The sequence below is a fragment of the Canis aureus genome, chromosome 1, assembly GCF_053574225.1.
Source record: "Canis aureus isolate CA01 chromosome 1, VMU_Caureus_v.1.0, whole genome shotgun sequence".
Lineage (NCBI taxonomy): Eukaryota > Metazoa > Chordata > Mammalia > Carnivora > Canidae > Canis > Canis aureus.
Window position 1 is genome coordinate 59,593,451 of NC_135611.1, and position 19,419 is coordinate 59,612,869.

Here is a 19,419-nt window from a genome sequence, read left to right on the forward strand (position 1 = left end):
TGTATATGCAATTTTTTTTGCAATTTAAAGTTTTTAATGAGAAATGTAACTTTGTCAAGATCCTCTGGGCGTGGTATGGAATCACTATTAGGATTATTATTATTATGTTTTAAAAGATTTTATTTATTCATGAGAGACACAGAGAGAGAGAGAGGCAGAGACACAGGCAGAGGGAGAAGCAGGCTTCCTGCAAGGAGTCTGACATGGGATTTGATGCCAGATCCTGGGATCATGCCCTGAGCCAAAGGCAGATGCTCAACTGCTGAGCCACCCAGGTGTCCCCACTATTAGGATTAATAATAATCACTATTATCTCAATTTGCAATCGTATGTTTTCACCCCTATATATACAAAAGCTTATTTAAAAGGAGAAACAATAACAAATGAGGAGATATATTAAAAGGCTTTATTCACAATAGAGAAATTTTACAAATATAGTTTTTAAAAATTATGTGTCAATCTATTATGTTTCCCATAACATTAGAGATTTATATAAAGTTGGAAATGACAGAATAGATTTATGTACAAATTAAAAACAACCAATGAAAAGAATGGGTGCTACACATGGAAGAGTCATGACAAACATCGAGTTCTGTAAATTTCATACAACTTATAGGTGTAATAGTAATTGTGCACAGTATACCAAAAATATATGCAGAAACACAAAATGAAGTGCTATTTTAATTATTTGCCTTTCAGGATGTGAATACATATGTAAACTTAACTGCACAGTTTTGCTGAAAATGAATGAAAATGCCTACCTAAGGACTTCAGTCGTTCGAAATAATTAACACAAAATATAACTTTAATTAAATTACATCACCCTAATAATAATAATCTCTTAATCATGTTTACATTTTTGGTGTTTTGGGATTTAGGTTGAAAACTCCAAGTTCTAGAATTGAAAAACTTTGTCCTTGCCATTGGCAGAGCAAAACATAGTACAATCATCTTGCCTATTTATATCAGGATACAAAAGGTACGTTATAGTGCAGTGTGTACACATAACCTGATTTCAAAGTATCTGCTGCAGAAATACATATCAGCTTTGTGCTCTTTCAAATCAAACTGAAAATTTAAAGAAAATAAATTAAATTTCCAGTCCAAGGACATTCACGTGAAAATTATCATTTAAATACATATGGCCCAATTTTTGCAATAATCTCACACACTGCTTTTAAGTTCTGGAAGAAAGGACTCTCAACAAACCATTCATTTCATAAAGTGAGCTGAAGATATGAGTGGAAGGAGTTATTCTGGGTCACAGGAACTCATTAACATGGCAATAATGATGCACTAAAGGATCTTTTTCATTTACTAATTTTATTAATTTATTCTTTGACATAAAACAACGTACAGTATTAAAAAAGAGCAGGTCACACAGGTGGTCCTTTCAGACAAAGGAAATCTTTTGAAACACTTTCAAAAGCTGAAACAGCTGAAAACAATTGAGTCTATTGAGATCTAAGAAAATAATTAAAAAATATTATGTTGAAGCATATGAAATTGCTGATATTGGGCAGTTTCTCTACTACAAGTGCAGCAATTTCATATACTTCAGCCCAGTTCATGGGGTTGCACTGAACCATCCGACCACTCTCGGTTGAAAATGCAGGTGGCTCAAAGTCTCTGCTCCTCAGTATATGCATCATCATATTAGCCCTTTCAAGAAATATATATAAAATATGAACTAATATGAGAAAGCACAAGCTGCCACCAAACGTGTTGTAGGGAAAGCCACTCATATCTCAAAATGATGCTTATTCTTAATGAAGAATCATGTAATTATTTTGATCTGCTATATGACTGTGGGGGATTAGGAATGTCCATTCCTATATATTGCTTTTAAGCTGGGATCTCTGTGTTGAATTTAACCTGACAAAATGTACTATATTCTTACTTAGCCTAAAAGTTTATTAGATTTTCTTCAGTTGACCATGAATAGACACATTAGCAGAGCTTCTTTCAGAGTTAAATCCTGCTGTCATAAATTGAAATGAAATAGTTTACTACATTTGAGAAAGGGCTCTTTTCAAATCTGAAAAATCTGAACCAAATGTAATGCTTTTTTTGAGAACAAGAAAAAAAACCTTAAAGGTGAAATACAAACTAAAAACCATGTTAAATACTCACCCTTTCTTTGGAGAGACTCAATTTCTTCATATACTCAGTTAAAAGCAAAAGCTAACACACTAAAAGTTATACTGTTGTCTTTCAAAAAATGTAATTCAGTAATAGCAGAGTTCTGCAAAACTCGAAAGCTCCACTCGTGTGGTAGGGGATGGAAGAAATTAACCAGGACATGATCCAGAAATGACACAGGGCATTTAAAGTAAAATTTGAGAACTAATTCACAAATTAGGAAACACTAATATAATTAACCAACAAAAATATACTGTGGTTCCAATGAAATGAGGTCAACACGAGATGATCCTTTTGGGATGACACTCTAATTTGAATTACAATGTGAGTGAAGATTTTAGAAGACATTCTATCAAATAATGATAGACCCGCATAAAGAGGCTGTCTGTCACAGTTATAAGATCTGTCTCTGGTGGATAGACAAACCAGATTAACATGAAATTGAAAAGGAAAAAGCTTTTTTTAATATTTAATTTATTATTATGGCTTTTTGCAACATGGCAAAACATTACAGCTTAAAGCAGACGTCATCTCCTCATAGAGGAGGAAAAAGTTTTGCAGTCAAATCAAAATTATAACTAAGAGGTCACTGGTATACCATTCTGTTCAATTTAATAAAAATGATATACCTTCATGAACTCCAGAGATTACTTAAAAAAAGTAAAAACCTATGATCCACTGACTGAGTAATAAAGGATATGATAAGGAATTTAGGTCCATCTATGCCTATGATAATAAACATAAAAGACTGCAAAACAATTTTAGAACTTAGAATAATCACAGACCTATTGATAAAAATTCATCATGTGCCTGAATACCAGAAAAGGAATTATTAAGGTATGCAGTGAAGGGAATGGAGCACAGTAAAATATAAAAGATCTTTTTTATTTTGCATTGACTTCGACTTCCTTTTTATTCGTACAGAGTACAGGGAGAAGATGTGCCTCGGTATTGAAGATCCAGTGTTCCAGTGGAAGCAGATCATCATCAGAAAATATTAAGTACAAATATCTGGAGAGAAAAACATGAGTATATGAGGCCCGAGAGGCTGTGTCAGGCAGGGAAAGCATAAAGACACAGCAAAAACCGCATCAATGTCTCCGTATGTCTTACGGAGAATCACGGACGACAGTCAAGTATTGCAAAACCCCAAGGCGATATACTCACTAATGTGGAGTAAAGCAGCTGCTCTGTGCTTAGGGATGAGTGTGTGAAATCCCACAATGCAGCGCTAAGGCATCAGACTTGGGTAACGACTGGAAACCTACCCACAGTCACTGCCACACAGGGGGAGGGGGCATTCGGAAGCCGTCATACTTGCTACCGTTTGAATGTGTTCATGATAAAGACATCGACAAAGAAGATCGGATCAGGTGCCTCAGCCACATACTTTTGGAATACGTTTTACTTACTTCAGTGTCTCTGCCAAGAAGAAACTCTGCTGTACATCGTCATAACTCTCGTGTCGGAGGTAAACATCCCTTAGGCCTGAATAGCCTCCGTTCACGCGGCAGTGATTTTCCAGGGCCTACCAAGGAAGAGGGGAGAAACGGTCATGTTGCAATAAACTGCTTGTCGCCAGTTTTTATTATGAAATTGCCAGATGCAAATAAAATAAGGATTCAAATTGAATACATGTGGAAGGGTTTTAGGCGAACATTTAAAAAAAAACCCCCACAAAATGCAAAGGCATATAAAGTATAAAAAGTTAAAGGGTATATAGACTAGATATCTATTAGAAACACTTCTACATTTAATTTTGAAATAATTTTTCAGTGATTTATTTTTTTTAAGCATTTCCTCTTGTGGTCCATAGTCGAGTTCATCATACTATGGATCACAGGCTTAACCCAGTTTACTGTTAATTTTGTAAATAAAGTGTTACTGAACCATAGCCATGCTCATCTGTTGACATATTGTCTGTGGCTAGTTTTTTTTTTCCATTACAACGGCAGAGAGGAGTACAGGCAAACCTCGAAGACATTGTGGGTTTGGCTCCAGGCCACTACACTAAGTGAATATTGTGATAAAGTGAGTCAAGTGAATTTTTTCATTTCCCAGTGCATATGAAAGTTATGTTTCCACTGTACTAGAGTCTATTAAGTGTGTGGTAGCGTTATTTCTGAAAAACAATATACATACCTTAATTAAAAAACACTGTTGCTAAAAAAACGCTAAGCATCATCTGAGGGTTCAGTGGGCTTGTCCTCTTTTTAGAGCTGTTGGAGGGTCTTTCTCTGATATTGGTGGCTGCTGCCCTTCTCAGGCTGCTGAAAGTAGGGGTGGCTGTGCAAATTCTTGAAATAAGGCAACAATGAAGTTTGCCAAGTCGGGATCGTATCTTTTACAAATGATTTCTCTGCAGCACACGGTGCTGAGTTGATGGAGGCTCTACCTGCAGTAGAGCCTCTTTCAAAATGGGAGCCCATCCTCCCAAACCTTGCTGCTGCATTATCAACTAAGTTTATGTAATGTTCTAAACTCTTGGCGGTCAACGATCTTCATCAGGAGTAGATTCCATCCCAAGAAACCACTTTCTTTGCTCGTCCATGAGAAGCAACTCTTCATCTGTTTGAGTTTTATCATGGGATTTGGCGATTCAGTCACATCTTTAGCTTCTGCTTCTAATTCTAGTTCCCTTGCTATTTTCCACCACCTCTGTGGGTACTTCCTCCCCTGAGGTCTTGAACCCCTCAAGTCACCCATGAGGGTAGATAACTTCTTTCAAAGTCCTGTTAATGTTGATACTGTGACCTCTTCCAAAAATGATGAATATTTTTTTTTTTTTTAAGATTTATTTATTTATTCATGAGAGACACAGGCAGAGGGAGAAGCAGGTTCCCCGCAGGGAGCCCGATGCGGGACTTGATCCTGGGTCCTGGGATCGTGACCTGAGCTGAAGGCAGTTACCCAACTGCTGAGCCACCCAGGCATCCCAATGATGAATATTCTTAATAGTATCCAGAATGGTGAATTCTTACCAGGAGGTTTTCAATGGACTTTGCCCGGATCCATCAGAGGAATTACTAGCTGTGGCAATTGTAGCCTTAGGAAATGTATTTCTTAAATGCTTAAAGTCAAAATGCTCCTTGATCTATGGGATGCAGAATGGATGCTATCTTAGCAGGCATGAAAACAGAAATCTCATTGTATATCTCTGTCCGAGCTCTTGGGCTACCAGGTACACTGTCAAGGAGCGGTAATATTGTGAAAGGGATCTTTTTTCCTGAGCAGTAGGTCTCAGCAGCAGGCCTAAAATATTCAGTAAACCATGCTGGAGACACATGAGCTTTGTTGTTCTATTTATAGAGTATAGACAGAGTAGATTTAACATAATTATTAGAGCCCCTAGGATTTCTGAAATGGTAAGTGGGCATTGGCTTCAACTTCAAGTCACCAGCTCCATCAGCCCCTAACAAGGGAGTCAGCCTGTCCTTTGAAGCTTTGAAGCCAGGCACTTACTTCTCCTCTTCAGTTTTGAAAGTCCTAGATGGCATCTTCTTCCAGTAGGAGGCCATTACAACCACAATGAAAATCTGTTGTGTAGTGCAGCCACCTTCATTAACGATCTTGGCTAGGTCTTCTGGATAACTTGCGGCAGCTTCTCCATCAGCACTTGCTGCTTCCCCTTGCCCTTTGATGTTACAGAGATGGCTTCTTTCCTTAAGCCTCATGAAATATCTTTTGTTCTGCAGCTTCCTCACCTCTCCCAGCCTTTACGGAATTGAAGAGAGTTAGGGCCTTGCTCGAGGTTAGGCTGTGGCTTAAGGGAATGTTGTGGTTGGGCTGATCTTCTATCAGGTCACTCAACTTTCTCCCTATCAGCATATTGCTTTCTTATCATTCCTGTGTTCACTGAGGTAGCACTTTTAATTTCCCTCAAGAAGTTTTTCCTTTGCACTTACAATGTGACTGTTTGGCAGAAGAGGCCTACCTCTTGGCCTTTCTTGGCTTCTGACCCGCCCTCCTCACTAAATTTAACCGTGTCTAGTTTTTGCTTTAAATTGGAAGATGTATGACTGTTCCTTTCACCCGAACACTTAAGAGGCCACTGTAGGGCTATTAACTGGCCTACTGCCAGTATTGTCATATCTCAGGAAATAGGAAGGCCCGAAGAGAGGGAGAGAGAGGAGTAGAGCCATCAGAACACACAACATTTATTGATAAAGTTCTCTGTCTTATAAAGGTGCAGTTTGTGGCACATCAAAACCGTTACAATAATAACATCAAAGATCACTGATCATACATCACTGCAACAAATATAATAAGAATGAAAAAGACTTAAATATTGTGAGAATTACCAAAATGTGACAGAGATAGGAAACAAGCTAATGCTGTTGGAAAAATGGCACTGATTAGACTTGCTGGGCACAGGGTTGTTACAAACCTTCAATTTGTAAAAAGCACAGCATTTGCAGAGCACAATAAAATGCATGCTTGTGCTTGCATATGGCCTCCAAGCCTAGTTCTCTCTGGCTCTTACGGAAAAGTTTGCTGACCCCTGATCAAAAGAGACTGTGAATGTCAACTGGGATTAAAAACCCAAGAACTGAGAAAGGGTACTGGATCAAAAACAGCTGCTACTGGACCCAGGTCATCTTATTTTGTAAACACCGATGGTGGAGTATTAGTGATATTGGTGACAGGTAGCAAAGAAGAAAATGGATAGCAGTGAAAAAAAATGTGGCTCATATTTATTTCTAAAACATATTTTTCTTTTCTCTAGTATGGGATGGAAGAAAATGGGAGGAATTCATTTCTTAACTGTCTGGAGAGAAATGATCCTACATTCCTGAAGTTCTCTGGCTCTAATGAGTATTTGAGAAAGAGATGGGTTGGGCAGTATGGGAATGAAAATTTGGATAATAACCTATCAACTTGCAGGTTCCATGAACAAAGAAAATATCTCCTGATTTGGTACTTTTAAAAAGCCACTGGGAAAATAAGATCAACTGAAAAAAACTGCTTTGATTATAGTCTCTGCTGCAGACAACAAACCAAGCAGGGGGAAAACCTGCAGAAAGGAACTTTCAGGTTGTATTATTTTTTTCCTTCCTTCCTCTTTTGTAAGTTCTTTTTGATTAAAAAGTCAAATACCAGATACATTGGAGTAGGCCCAAGATTATTTGTAGAAAAGAAAAAAAAACCAAACAGGATTTAGAAGAAATGGACAAGTTTGTTGTTATGGAACGTAATTAAATCCTACTTCCAGACAGTTCCTAAAGAAGATTTTAACAACAAAACTTTTAGATGTTTTTTTTCCCCACCCTTGAAGTTCTTTGGTGATAAGTTAATGAGAGAACCAGTCATGATAAACTGCTACTCCTCTCTCCCACAGAAATTTCTACAAGCTCCTTTTTTCATTATAGGGAAAGAGTCGTTTTGTGGGGTGGACAGTGCCCAAACATTTTTCTTCTTTTCAGTTCACCCTCATTCTTCTCATCCTAATGTGGCGAGCCACAGTTGTCCGGAACACATTCTAAAATCTCAGAAGAGGGGGCTGGATCCTGGCCCTGGACTCTCTAAGGGAGCCCACAGACGTTCCTGGACCCAGGCAGTGTCCCTTTGTTCAACATGGGGTTGTTGTGAGAATAAAACAAGAAGAAGATACACTTTGCATGGTGACAGGGACCTTTTGGGGGTTTAGAGAAGCCTAGCTATTTTCCTTTTATGAGGCTTTTGGCAAATTAAAAAAAAAAAAAAAAGGGAAATGCCAAAGAGGCTTTGTTTCTTTATTTTTTAAAAATTATTATTTATTTTATTTTTATTTTTTTATTTTTTTTTACTTTTAAAAAATGAAAAACCTTCATGTTAAATCTAAATTTTAAAACTTTAGGGATATGAAGCTGGGGATAAGCAGCCCTCCTGGGCACCCATAACAGACCCTGACATTACTAATATTATAGTATCTCAACAGTGGAAGCAGCTGTGTATTTATGTCGCATAGTCGGATCAGAACATCATTTTACTATACTCTGTTCTTGGGGCTCTCAGACTCTAGGCATCGGGACCACCTCGATTTTATGTAAATTCTTACATTATTAGTGACCATGTGTGTCTGGGATGTACAAATAGCAGAGAAAAGAAAAATAGGAAAATATTTACAGTTATCAGAGCTCCAAATAAAGGATGAAGGACAACCCAGATCCTAAGTGACTATATCTTTTTAGGGGAAAGAAAGGTAAGAGAATAGCGAGCAGCATGAGTTAAATCTTAAGTCCAAAAGGGATAGAAAAGCATTCTCTTATCTTTAGGTTAAACAGGTTAGATAAACAGCTGATCCATGGGGATTTCCAAGAGTGGATTCTAGGGAATAGTGCTAATAATAAGGCTGAATGGTTGAGTTTGGTCTGAGCTCAAAGGTAGAACCTAGCAAAACAGACATATCAAAGAGCCTGGAAACGGGGATCAAGCCTGGGGAGGGAGAAGCAGGGACTGGGAAGACAAATCACTTTTTTCAGGGCCAGAATGTCCATATGGAAAAGGTTAGATTTAGGAGATCAGAAAAAAAATGTGCAAAAGAAGGAAAAAAAAAAATCCCTATATAAGACTTATCTGTGAACCAGGGGAGACATCATATAATCTATACACACAGGTTTATAGACATTGTAAAATCTATATTTACCAACACACATATAAATACATAAGCATAACTTATAGCCAAACCTCATCAGAATATTATACGTAATTGGGAGGAATTTAATGAAGTTTTTATGACATCATTGAGAATAAGTAAAAGAAAGGAGGTAAATGTTATTTCTGCTATGTAGATTCACAATCGTGTGAACATCTGTGATTAATGGACTATTGGTAACCTGTGGAGAAGCTTCTAGTGCTGTATGCTGGATTGCATAGTTTGCTATCTTGTTTGACATTATTATTGTGTTCAGTGTTACTATTCAGAAATCTGGCTAAGACATGGAGAGCAGGTTTATCTAGTGTGTTGCTGAAAGAAAGCTGCAAAGGGAGTGCTTCAAGAGAAGATAGGAGGATGGCTGACAAATACTTTAGAAATAGCAAGCGTGGGTGAAAACAAGCATGGAACAAAAGAGATGTCTTGATAAGAACTAATATAGTAGCTAGTATCATTTGACCACAATTTCAACATAAGCCAGGGGTTTTACAATCTACTCAGAAAACAAGTGGGACCACAGGCTGTGGGAAATAACACTCAGAAGACAGGTTATTGGGTCACACCACTCAGTCCTGAGAGACCACACATGTCACGAAGAGGTGGAGGGAAGTGATGGAGGAGGATGGAGCTGTGGACAGAACGTGCTGTCTTCAGATAACTGAGGAGCTGCAGTGTGAAAAGAGAAGGCATTCCCCCCCACCCAGACCTCCAGACCGCAAAACACCCTAAATTCTGGTATCTAAAGGGGTAACTTTCTAACTTCCAGCCAGTAAAAAATGGAATTACTTTACGTGTAGTATGTTCTTGTTAACTACAAAGTCCTTGACTAGATGAGGAATAGCCATGTGGCAAAGACCACAAGATCTGGGGCACCTGGGTGATTCAGCGGTTGAGCATCTGCCTTTGGCTCAGGGCGTGATCCTGAGGTCCTGGGATTGAGTCCCACATCAGGCTCTCCGAGGGGAGCCTGCTTCTCCCTCTGCCCGTGTCTCTGCCTCTATTTTGATGTCTCTCATGAATAAATAAATAAAATCTTAAAAAAAAAAAAAGATGACAAGATCTTTTCTATGAGTGGAAGGATAGTCTATGTGATTTTTAAGATATACTCCTATTTTTTAGTTTGTGTTCCCCTAAAAAATGGAGCATGACACAAGGGTTGGATGCAGGAACTTTTGAAGGGAGGTGATATCAGGAAGGGAATGAGTGGGGCAAGTGAAACGGGGAGGGGAGAAGAGCCATGGAAATGCACTGAGCGGTAGGCCACAGGGCTCCCTCCCGCTGGAAACCCTCTGAGGAACCATGTAGAATGCATCTCAAAGGGGGAAGACTGAGAGGGTTACTCATCAACTCTGAAATCTTGTTGGTTCAGGGTGGTCCCCTGGGGGCTTTAACCCTCCTACTTCCCAGAGTACAGCCAGCTGCCTGGGGAGAGGCTCAGAGCCAGGGCAGATGTGATAGCTTGCGGGGAGCTTGTGGGGAGCTTGTGGGGAGCTTGTGGGGATGCTGCCCCTGCAGGCGGGGCTCAAACAAAGGAGGGCTAAGAGGATGTCACACGAGGGAAAGAGCGCTACCACGCTCTCTGTGTCTATGATTTTGCACTTTAAGAAAGGCAAGCGTGCCAGCACTCCTTCCTCCCCTAGACCTCAAGTTCTAGCAGAAATGCTGTTGGCAAAAAGCGAGGAGGGGGGGCAGGGGGTGCCTATGTTGTGCACAGGGAGACCACCTTACATCATAGACATTAACAATGGACAAAAATCCCAACCCCTAAAACCAAATTACCCCGTGAACACGCTCCCCTGGAGAACCAAGCAAACCAAAGCTTCCCATCCACATGGCAATAGAGGTCTACTCATTTCCATGTTTTTTTTTTTTTTAATTTTTTAAATTTTTATTTATTTATGATAGTCACAGAGAGAGAGAGAGAGGCAGAGACACAGGCAGAGGGAGAAGCAGGCTCCATGCACCAGGAGCCCGACGTGGGATTCGATCCCGGGTCTCCAGGATTGCGCCCTGGGCCAAAGGCAGGCGCCAAACCGCTGCGCCACCCAGGGATCCCCTCATTTCCATGTTTTGTCAGTTCTCTACCATTCATTTTTCACATTTTAACATCTTCAAAACTGGCGTGTCATAATTTACCCAGTAGTGTTGTATTTTCTTAGTGGGATATAAAATAATGTTTCTTATCAAGTACGTTGTTTCACATTGGATGAAATACATTATTCCTGATATTTTCAATTTAAACTGGTATTTCCAAAGTGACTATTAGCCTGAATTCTTCTGTTGGCCTATTGAAAAACAAAATAATTTCCTATTGCCAAAGCTTAGATGAACCTCAATTTTTATACATTTTTTTAGAGAACAAAACCTCTAAATTTAAAGAAATTGGAATTACCACTGACTAAACATAATTAGAAAACTTCGCAAGAAAAAAAAAAGACAAAAAGGGGCCTACAGAATCGTTATTACTTAAAATGACTAATGACTGGTGATAAGACACACACTACGCGAAGGGAGTAATAAGCAAGATTCAACAACGGCTTCTAAGAGATTAGTTATAACTTAAACAAAGGCAATATGTTTTTTTTAGATTTCCCGAGAAAAGGTTTCTAACGGTCAGGTTTTAAAGACGGCTAACTCTCTAACAGTGAGTTTAATTAAAGCGTTAGCTTCTTCTTATCCCCTCAATGCTCCACCACAACTCCTTCCAGAATGATAGCTCCTAAAATTATCGTTTGATGCATTTTGGAGGGCACAGCCCCTGGCACCAGCACACAGAATTCACTAGATTAGTTTAGGAAGATGATAGGCCATGTTTTGTAGATAGAGACCCAAAGGGTGACAAAGACAATTCAGACAGCACACTGGACAGACGGAAAGCTTAGAGATATCCAGGGAAAGCTGAGATCAGTGAATGAATATTGTTGCACAAAGTAGTTCTTCTATAGGTTCTTTCTAAAAGTTAGATCTAAGCTAATTTACTCTGTGGACGAATTTCATTCTAAAATGGAAATGGAAATAGAAGACAGAAAACAGAAAATCTTACTCATGTGCCCTCAGGAAACCAAAACTTAAGGACTCAGAGACTGATTTCCTGTACACGCTGGATTTATGGAAACCTAATAATGCTGGGATGGTAAGGAGTTGGCCGGGGGTTGCCTTGTATCAACCACTTGGGAAGTTTTACTTATGGTATTTCAGAGAAATGAATTAGAAATGACCTCGGTCGGGCTGCCTCACAAAGTAGTTCAACTAAGCTTTATTTGTATGACCGGACTTTGCTCAGGGAATTCCCAAAGCTGGTCTCCATTCGTTTTTTATTATAACAGACTCTAACTGAATTCTCTCTTCTTTACATTCCCTGTCCGTAAGTACAGCCTACCTTGAATCCTCAACTGACTCACCTGAATTGCAATTCCTCTGCTGTTCCTGAATAAACTTTTTTTTTTGGACAGTTTTGAGTTTGCCTCAGTTTACCTTTTAATTTAGGTTGAAACTCTAAGTAGAAGCATATATTTTCATTTCAATGCCCAAAGACTATAACCCGCCCTCCGCCAAACAAAAACAAAACCACAGTGGCTTCTTGAAACAGACAACAGGCAGGGGTGATTATCCCCAAGTTGTCAGTAACTGTGGACTTAACTGATCATCACTTCTATGGCTATGAGAATTTAATTTTATAATATGCCTTTCTAGATACCCCCTTCTTTATCAAAGTATTAATATCACTGTTACATAAAGCAAAGCTGAAGCCAGGGATATAGGATGACAACGGAAAGCACTCAGTCTTGAATTGGGAAGAAGTCTGATTAAAGCTTTAAGAACCAGGGGTGCCTGGGTGGCTCAGTCATTTGAGCAGCTGACTCTTGATTTTGGCTCTGGTCATGATTGGAGTTGTGAGACTGAGACCCTGCTGGACTCTGCAATGGGTGTGGAGCATGCTTAAGATTCTCTGTCCTTCTCCCCACCCCCCTGCCGCCCTCCAAAAAAGCTATAAAAATCATAGAAAGGTTGATATGCTGTATTTATAGAAATCACTGAACATTTTTTCCTACAACATTTATGTATAAGAAATATAAGCAGATTAAAACATCACCTCTACGGCTTCCCAGGCCCATTTCCTGTACTTTGGATCATGAGTCAGTCGCCACATGTACATGTACGTCTCAACAACCTCTGGCCGTAGGATGTAGTATTTTTCATTTTGCCTTGTAGCAATGGCTTCAACACCGCCATCGAATCTGAAAGCTTCTGGTCCCAGTTTCATATCTAAAGGGCATGCAGGGATGACAAGGGTTACTGTCTTGGACACCCCTCAGTTCTACAACTCAAATTAAACTAGAAAGTACTTTACAACATTCAAGAGAGATGCCAAATCATTTTAAGGAACAGTTATAAACATCATATAATAACTAATATTCAATATCCTTTTAAGATTCAGTCATCTGAGAGTTTTTTTTGGAAAATCACAATGATCTTTTATTTAATTTAACCATCATTTACTGAGTGCCCCCCAGGTAGGTACCAGGCACAACACCCCTCATCAGTTAGCTGGAAAACCAGTTAGCTGGTTGAGAATTGTTAGTCATTATGTCATGAAAGGTTATTTAAATTTCAAACTCCCATTTTACGAGAAGCGAGCCAGACTCTATTCATGGAGATACTGAAAAGCTTAATAATGCAATACTAAGTTTCTTTTGCACCTGGGACATTCTTACCCCATGTGATTTACCTAAAGCAGGATCAACAAATTCGACTGGCTTAATGCTTTATGGTTTCCATTTTTGTTGCTTGGTAAACCAAGGGTAGATATTTTTATGTAGAAAAACAGTGCTTCTTAAAGTAAAAAACAGACATTCCTTTAACATATTTATCATGAGCTTCCAGTCTCATGAGGCACAGTGGACATTCTTCTGGTGGTAACAGTGACAAAGTTCCTTATTGAATAGAATAAAAGGATATGGGGATAGATTGAAAATGAAGAATAACATGGACTCACATGTGCGATTGTAAGATTCGTAACAGGTCCGGGCAATTTCAGCCCCGAGCTGAAGGTAGTGTTGGGTTAGGCCTGCAGGAGCGTCATCAGCCCCTAGTGCAAACATGCCTCCAGCAAAGCAGGTCAGGTGGCCCATCTTGTGTTCCAAGAGGCCCCCCTTCCACTCCGCGATGTAAGTCAGGCCCGTACTAGACTTGCGGATCAAGTGAGTCTCGATTGCCTGTAAATAATACTTATTTTCAACATTTTTAAATCCCCTTCCAAATTTATATTAAAAACATTCTCAACACTAAGAGAGAAAAAGGATAAAACCTCACTCCCAGTTTTGGGTTTGGCGTCATAAATCCCACTCACCTGCAATGTTATGTTACTGCTTTCTGTATTCTTCCTCTAGTCTATGCCTTATTAGTTTGGTTAGTTAGGACTATTGCTATCGCGCCAGCCCAGTTGGTTTTGCCTGATTCCATGACCAAACATAGTCCTCATACCTCAAAAGCTATCCCCTTCTCAAAGGTAGGCCACTGGTGTAGAGGTAACAGTTAATGCATTCCCATGTTCACAATGGACAACACAAAGCACAAGCTCTTCTGGGGATGAGGAATAGAGCATACTGGAGTATAAAATCCAGGCTGCCTTTGGTTATCTTAGCTCAGAGGGTAGTAAACTGAGTAGGAAAGATGTGCTGTTCTTGAAACAGATTGCTTGGCCTCAAATTCCAACTCTGACACTTGCTATCTATGGACTTAGTGGGTAATTTGCTTGCTGTATCCCTAAATCTCAGAATCCTCATCTATAAAATGGGAATAGTAGTATCTATGGAGAAAACTCTGCAACATTTATTTTATGAAGCAGTCAGTAGTGTGCCTAGCACTTGATAAGGTTTATTTATCATCCCTCACATCTCCAGTGTGATAACATTTGAATTAAATTCTTCCCTAGGAGGGGCATCTGGGTGACTCAGTGGTTGAGCGTCTCCCTTTGGCTCAGGTCATGATGCCAGGGTCCTGGGATCCAGCCTGCTTCTCCCTCTGCCTATGTCTCTCCCCCTCTCTCTCTTTCTCTGTCTCTCTCATGAATAAATAAATATAATCTTAAAAAAAATTTCTCCCTAGGAATTCTAGTAAAAAGCACATTAGCATACAATGAAAAAAATTTTTAAAAGACACATGAAAAGATGCTCATCATCACTTATCATCAGGGAAATGCACAAAACAAACCTATAATGAGATATCACCTCACACCTGTCAGAATGCCTAAAAACAACACAAGAGACAACAGGGGGTGGTGAGGATGTGGAGAAAAAGGAACCCTCTTGCACTGTCAGTAGGAATGCAAACCAGTGCAGCGGTAGAAAACAATATGGAGGTTCCTCAAAAAGTTAAAAATAGAACTGCCTTAGGATCCAGCAAGCACACTACTGCATGTTTATCTGAAGAATACAAGAACACTAATTCAAAGGGATACGTGCACCCCTAACGTTTATAGCAGCATTATTTACAATAGCCAAGACATGGAAGCAGCCCTGGTGTCCACTGATTCATCAATAGATAAAGAAGATGTGGCAATAACAGAATATTATCCAGCCATAAAAAGGAATGAAATCTTGCCATTGCAATAACATGGATGGAAGTATAGAGAGTATAATGTCGTGCAAAATAAGTCAGAGAAAGACAAATACCGTATGATTTCACTCATGCGTAGAATTTAAAAGACAAAACAAACAAGGTACAGCGGTAAAAATGGGAGAGATACAAATCAAAAAACAAGCTCTTACTTATAGAGAACAAACTGATGGTTACCTGAGGGGAAGTAGGTGGATGAAATAGGTGATGGGGATGAAGGAGGGCACTTGTGATGAGCACCAGGTGATGCGTGCAAGTGTTGAGTCATTATATTGTATACCTGAACCTAATATAACACTGTATGTTAACTAACTGGAGTTAAAATTAAAACTTAAAAAAAGAATAAAGGTCTGAAAATTGGGGAGAAGTGATGTTTACAAAAATGAGTCGTAAAATTTCTTTTGTTTTTGCCCTAGGACTGTTGATATTCTTTTACAATAGCTAGAAAACATAAAATAAGCCTTATATTTAAAAAGCAAAAATGAAGTGTAACTGTTTGGAATTATTAACTCCTAGTTACTGTCAGAGGAAATGTTTTTTCCCTCCCAATGACTTCCTAGAAGAAAAAGAGCTATAACTATGTCTATACCTGTTACGCTATTATAAAAAAAAAAAAAAAAGAAACTGAGTTTTTTAGGATGCCCATTTGGGACTAGTAGACACAGACAAAACTTGTGATAGAGAAGAATGAATGAAAATGAATACACAGATAATACCTTTCCTACCTTTACTGGAAATAAACAGATGAAACAAGGTGGTAAGAAATAAATTAACACACTACTGTGCTCAGTAACTGTGGTTAGCTAATTTTGTTGATGGACTTATTCTATTAATATTTCATTCTTATTTAATGCAACTGAACACCTTAACTATTTATACTTCTCATAGCACCAACTACAATAAAGTTCTTCAAGCAGATACCTGTTCACCACCCAAGAAATTATTCTTTCTACATGGCAAAAGTTACAGCTTTTGAGCATGGACTAGAGATGGATCCTGAATAAAGAACTGTATTATTTTTGGCATGATTCTGACCAAGCTGCTACCTCTTAAAATAAACTACAATGAAGTTCCAAGACCTTCAAAGTAATGTTTGTGTAACCGTGGGAAAATGTAAATAAATATAAAGGAGGAAAAAACAGTTGTTAGTGGTTCTAAAAAGAGGTGTTAAATCTGAGAATTGATTAGGTAAAAAGAATATCATGTATTTTGTGATTTTAGCCTTTCATATTTGAAAAAGAAAATTAGTTTGATGAAACTTTTAGAAACCTAAATGTCTAATACATCATGTACCCGTTCACTCTGGTGGATTCTTTGTGTGGTCTCTAGAGAACACAACAGCCAGTTGAAAGTTCAAAGTATTTTGTTATTAAAACAATCAAAGAAAATAGACCATGCTGGAATTAAATGCTTTCCAAAATCGACTTGAAGCTAAAACTGAAGAGCCGTATCCCCAGTAACTCAACTGTCCAGGACAATAATATACAGTATCTTCTCTTATTAGTAAGATTTTTTTTTTTTTTTAAAGCAGAAAGAAACTTCGCTCTAAGACATGGTTACTTCTCAAATCAGAAATTTAATTGTTCTAGCTTTGCTTTCTAAGTTGAAAACACAATGGCTTGAAAATGTTTTCACTATTAAGAGAAGCAGGAAACATTTTCCTTCATTTATTCTTAATGGATTTTCCTGTCAATGGTTTGGCTAAATACAGTATATTAAAAGCTGTGTGGGTATAGTTCTAGAAACTGGAGGAAAATATTTCACGGAACATTTTAAAGTTGCCTTTCCTAAACATCAAGATCTTAGGGGGCCACTTTATGATTAGAATAATTGAAATATCTGCCAGGATAGCAATGAAAAAACGACACAGCAGAAACCATACTGTATGGAGAATTCCCTAGCTTCAAACTTGACACCTCATAGGAATGAAGAAAAACAGACCTGGAAGAGGCCATGTGGACCATATTCTAGTTTGCTTTTTATGTTCATCGTGTGCCTTAATTAAGGCTGTGCTAAGTGAAAGCCAGCATACTAACTAAGGTGTCCTGGTTCCTATAGGTGGAGTAGTTAAGAGTCATACCTGTTGTGCTTAGTGATGCTTCTAATTGACCTTTGGGAGGGAACCACAGTAATATTCAATCTGGCCAACCAGAACAAAGCAAGTTGCATGTGTATTTATTTAATTATTTATTTTAAAGATTTTATTTATTTGAGAGAGAGAGGCAGACTCTCCGCTGAGCAGGGGGCCGAATGTAGGGCTCGATCCCAGGACTCTGGGATCATGACTTGAGCTGAAGGCAGATGTTTAACCAACTGAGCCACCGAGGCGCCCCATATATTTAAATGAATAAATTGGACTATGTCTAAATTACTTTGACCGCCTCTCATGAAGACTAATTTTAGAACAGTGGCTACATTATTAGAGTTGCAAATTTCCACCCCCCCCCGTAAATTAATACTCTCGATTATAAAAAAAATTCTAAATAGTCAATAAAAAGTCATTTTCCTGATTATTTAGCCACAATTTTAAAACATTATTTGTGATAATGTGGTTTATTGTGATGCCTTGATAATAATTTTTAAGAAATATGAGTTACCATATAAAATGCTTAACAATCACAAAGGTTCTGCTAAAAAATTTGTTTCTGAAAAGTTGGGTGTGAGATCAAGTGTTTTACATAAAATAACCTTCTTTTACTTTATTTACTTTCAAATTTTATTTTCATTTTTGATGGGGCTTACATTTGCTTGAGGCTTAGTTTACTCTTACACTGGTCACCTCATATATACTTTGCTAAGCAGTTTCTTTTTTTTTTATAAAACTTTTTTTTAAAAATTTTTATTTATTTATGATAGTCACACACACAGAGAGAGAGAGAGGCAGAGACATAGGCAGAGGGAGAAGCAGGCTCCATGCACCGGGAGCCCGACGTGGGATTCGATCCCGAGTCTCCAGGATCACGCCCCGGGCCAAAGGCAGGCGCTAAACCGCTGCGCCACCCAGGGATCCCTGCTAAGCAGTTTCTAACTTATTTTTACTAACTTAATGAATGCAAAGAACATTTAAGTGTAATATGGAAATTCTTATTCACAAATAAATCCATAGTGATGAGGTAAAAAGAGAATAGTGGTGACACAAATTTTAGTTTGAATTTTGGTTCCATATTCAACCTTTCTGAGGTTCTGTTCAGAGATATCTGTAAAACTAGGTAAATAGTATCTAAGCTATTGTGAGGAGACAAACACTTCATTTAAAGTATCTGCCTAACATACTTAGCTCACAGTAGACAATGCAACAAATATTTGTTCCCTCTCATTCCTCCTCCATTATAAAGGATCACAGGAAACCATTAGTTCAGATTTTTATTTGAGAGCATTGTCTATCTCTGGAGATAAGTTTACTTCAAATGGAGAGATAGCCATTAGGAATGTCTGTAATCTTGGGCAGTGTTAACTTTGTCACTTTTCAGAATATAAATTTAGGTTTTTTTTTTTTTCCTCCCTATGATTATAATTGTGACTCTAAGCATGGAATTCCTACTACTTCAAAGAAAAATACCTCTTTTTCAGGTATGTGAATCATTACTGAGATGTGAACCACATAAAACACTTCAACTGCCCTGTTAGAACTAAACACATCAAGTGGGATTACTATTGTTATAATTATATTGGCAGACACTGAACTCAGCCTAACTGGAAATATTTTGTAACCCACTTATATAGTACTCTGTTTCCCACTAAAGGATGATTAATATTGCAAGTTGTATGTTAGTTTAATGGCAAAGATGATTTAAATATTGGGTTTACCTGAACAGCATCAAAATACATCTTCTTAGCTTCTAGATCTGTCTTGTCAGACATTAACCACGCCTTTAGCAAATATTCATAAAAGCTATCTCCGAGCCCTCCAACTGATACATGATCTGCAAAGAGAGGAAAATGAATTTCAGAGTGATTGAGGCTTTAATTCAGATAATGCAGCAAAATCACATTAGCAACTAGGATGCAAAACCCTACGTCAACTG

General features: G+C 38.3%; 1 protein-coding gene across 1 annotated transcript in view; it reads right to left on the minus strand.

The window, feature by feature from the left end:
- Positions 1–392: 392 nt before the first annotated feature.
- The window catches only part of MAN1A1 (mannosidase alpha class 1A member 1), a 174,198-nt gene continuing 155,171 nt past the window's right edge, over positions 393–19,419 (minus strand). Inside the window, exons 8-12 of the mRNA XM_077901305.1 lie at positions 19,202–19,317; positions 13,773–13,992; positions 12,870–13,042; positions 3,555–3,670; positions 393–3,153 (exon numbers count right to left, since the gene is read on the minus strand). Coding sequence (XP_077757431.1) covers positions 3,027–3,153; positions 3,555–3,670; positions 12,870–13,042; positions 13,773–13,992; positions 19,202–19,317 — 752 coding nt within the window. The 3' untranslated portion in view covers positions 393–3,026. The remainder of the gene's footprint in view (positions 3,154–3,554; positions 3,671–12,869; positions 13,043–13,772; positions 13,993–19,201; positions 19,318–19,419) is intronic.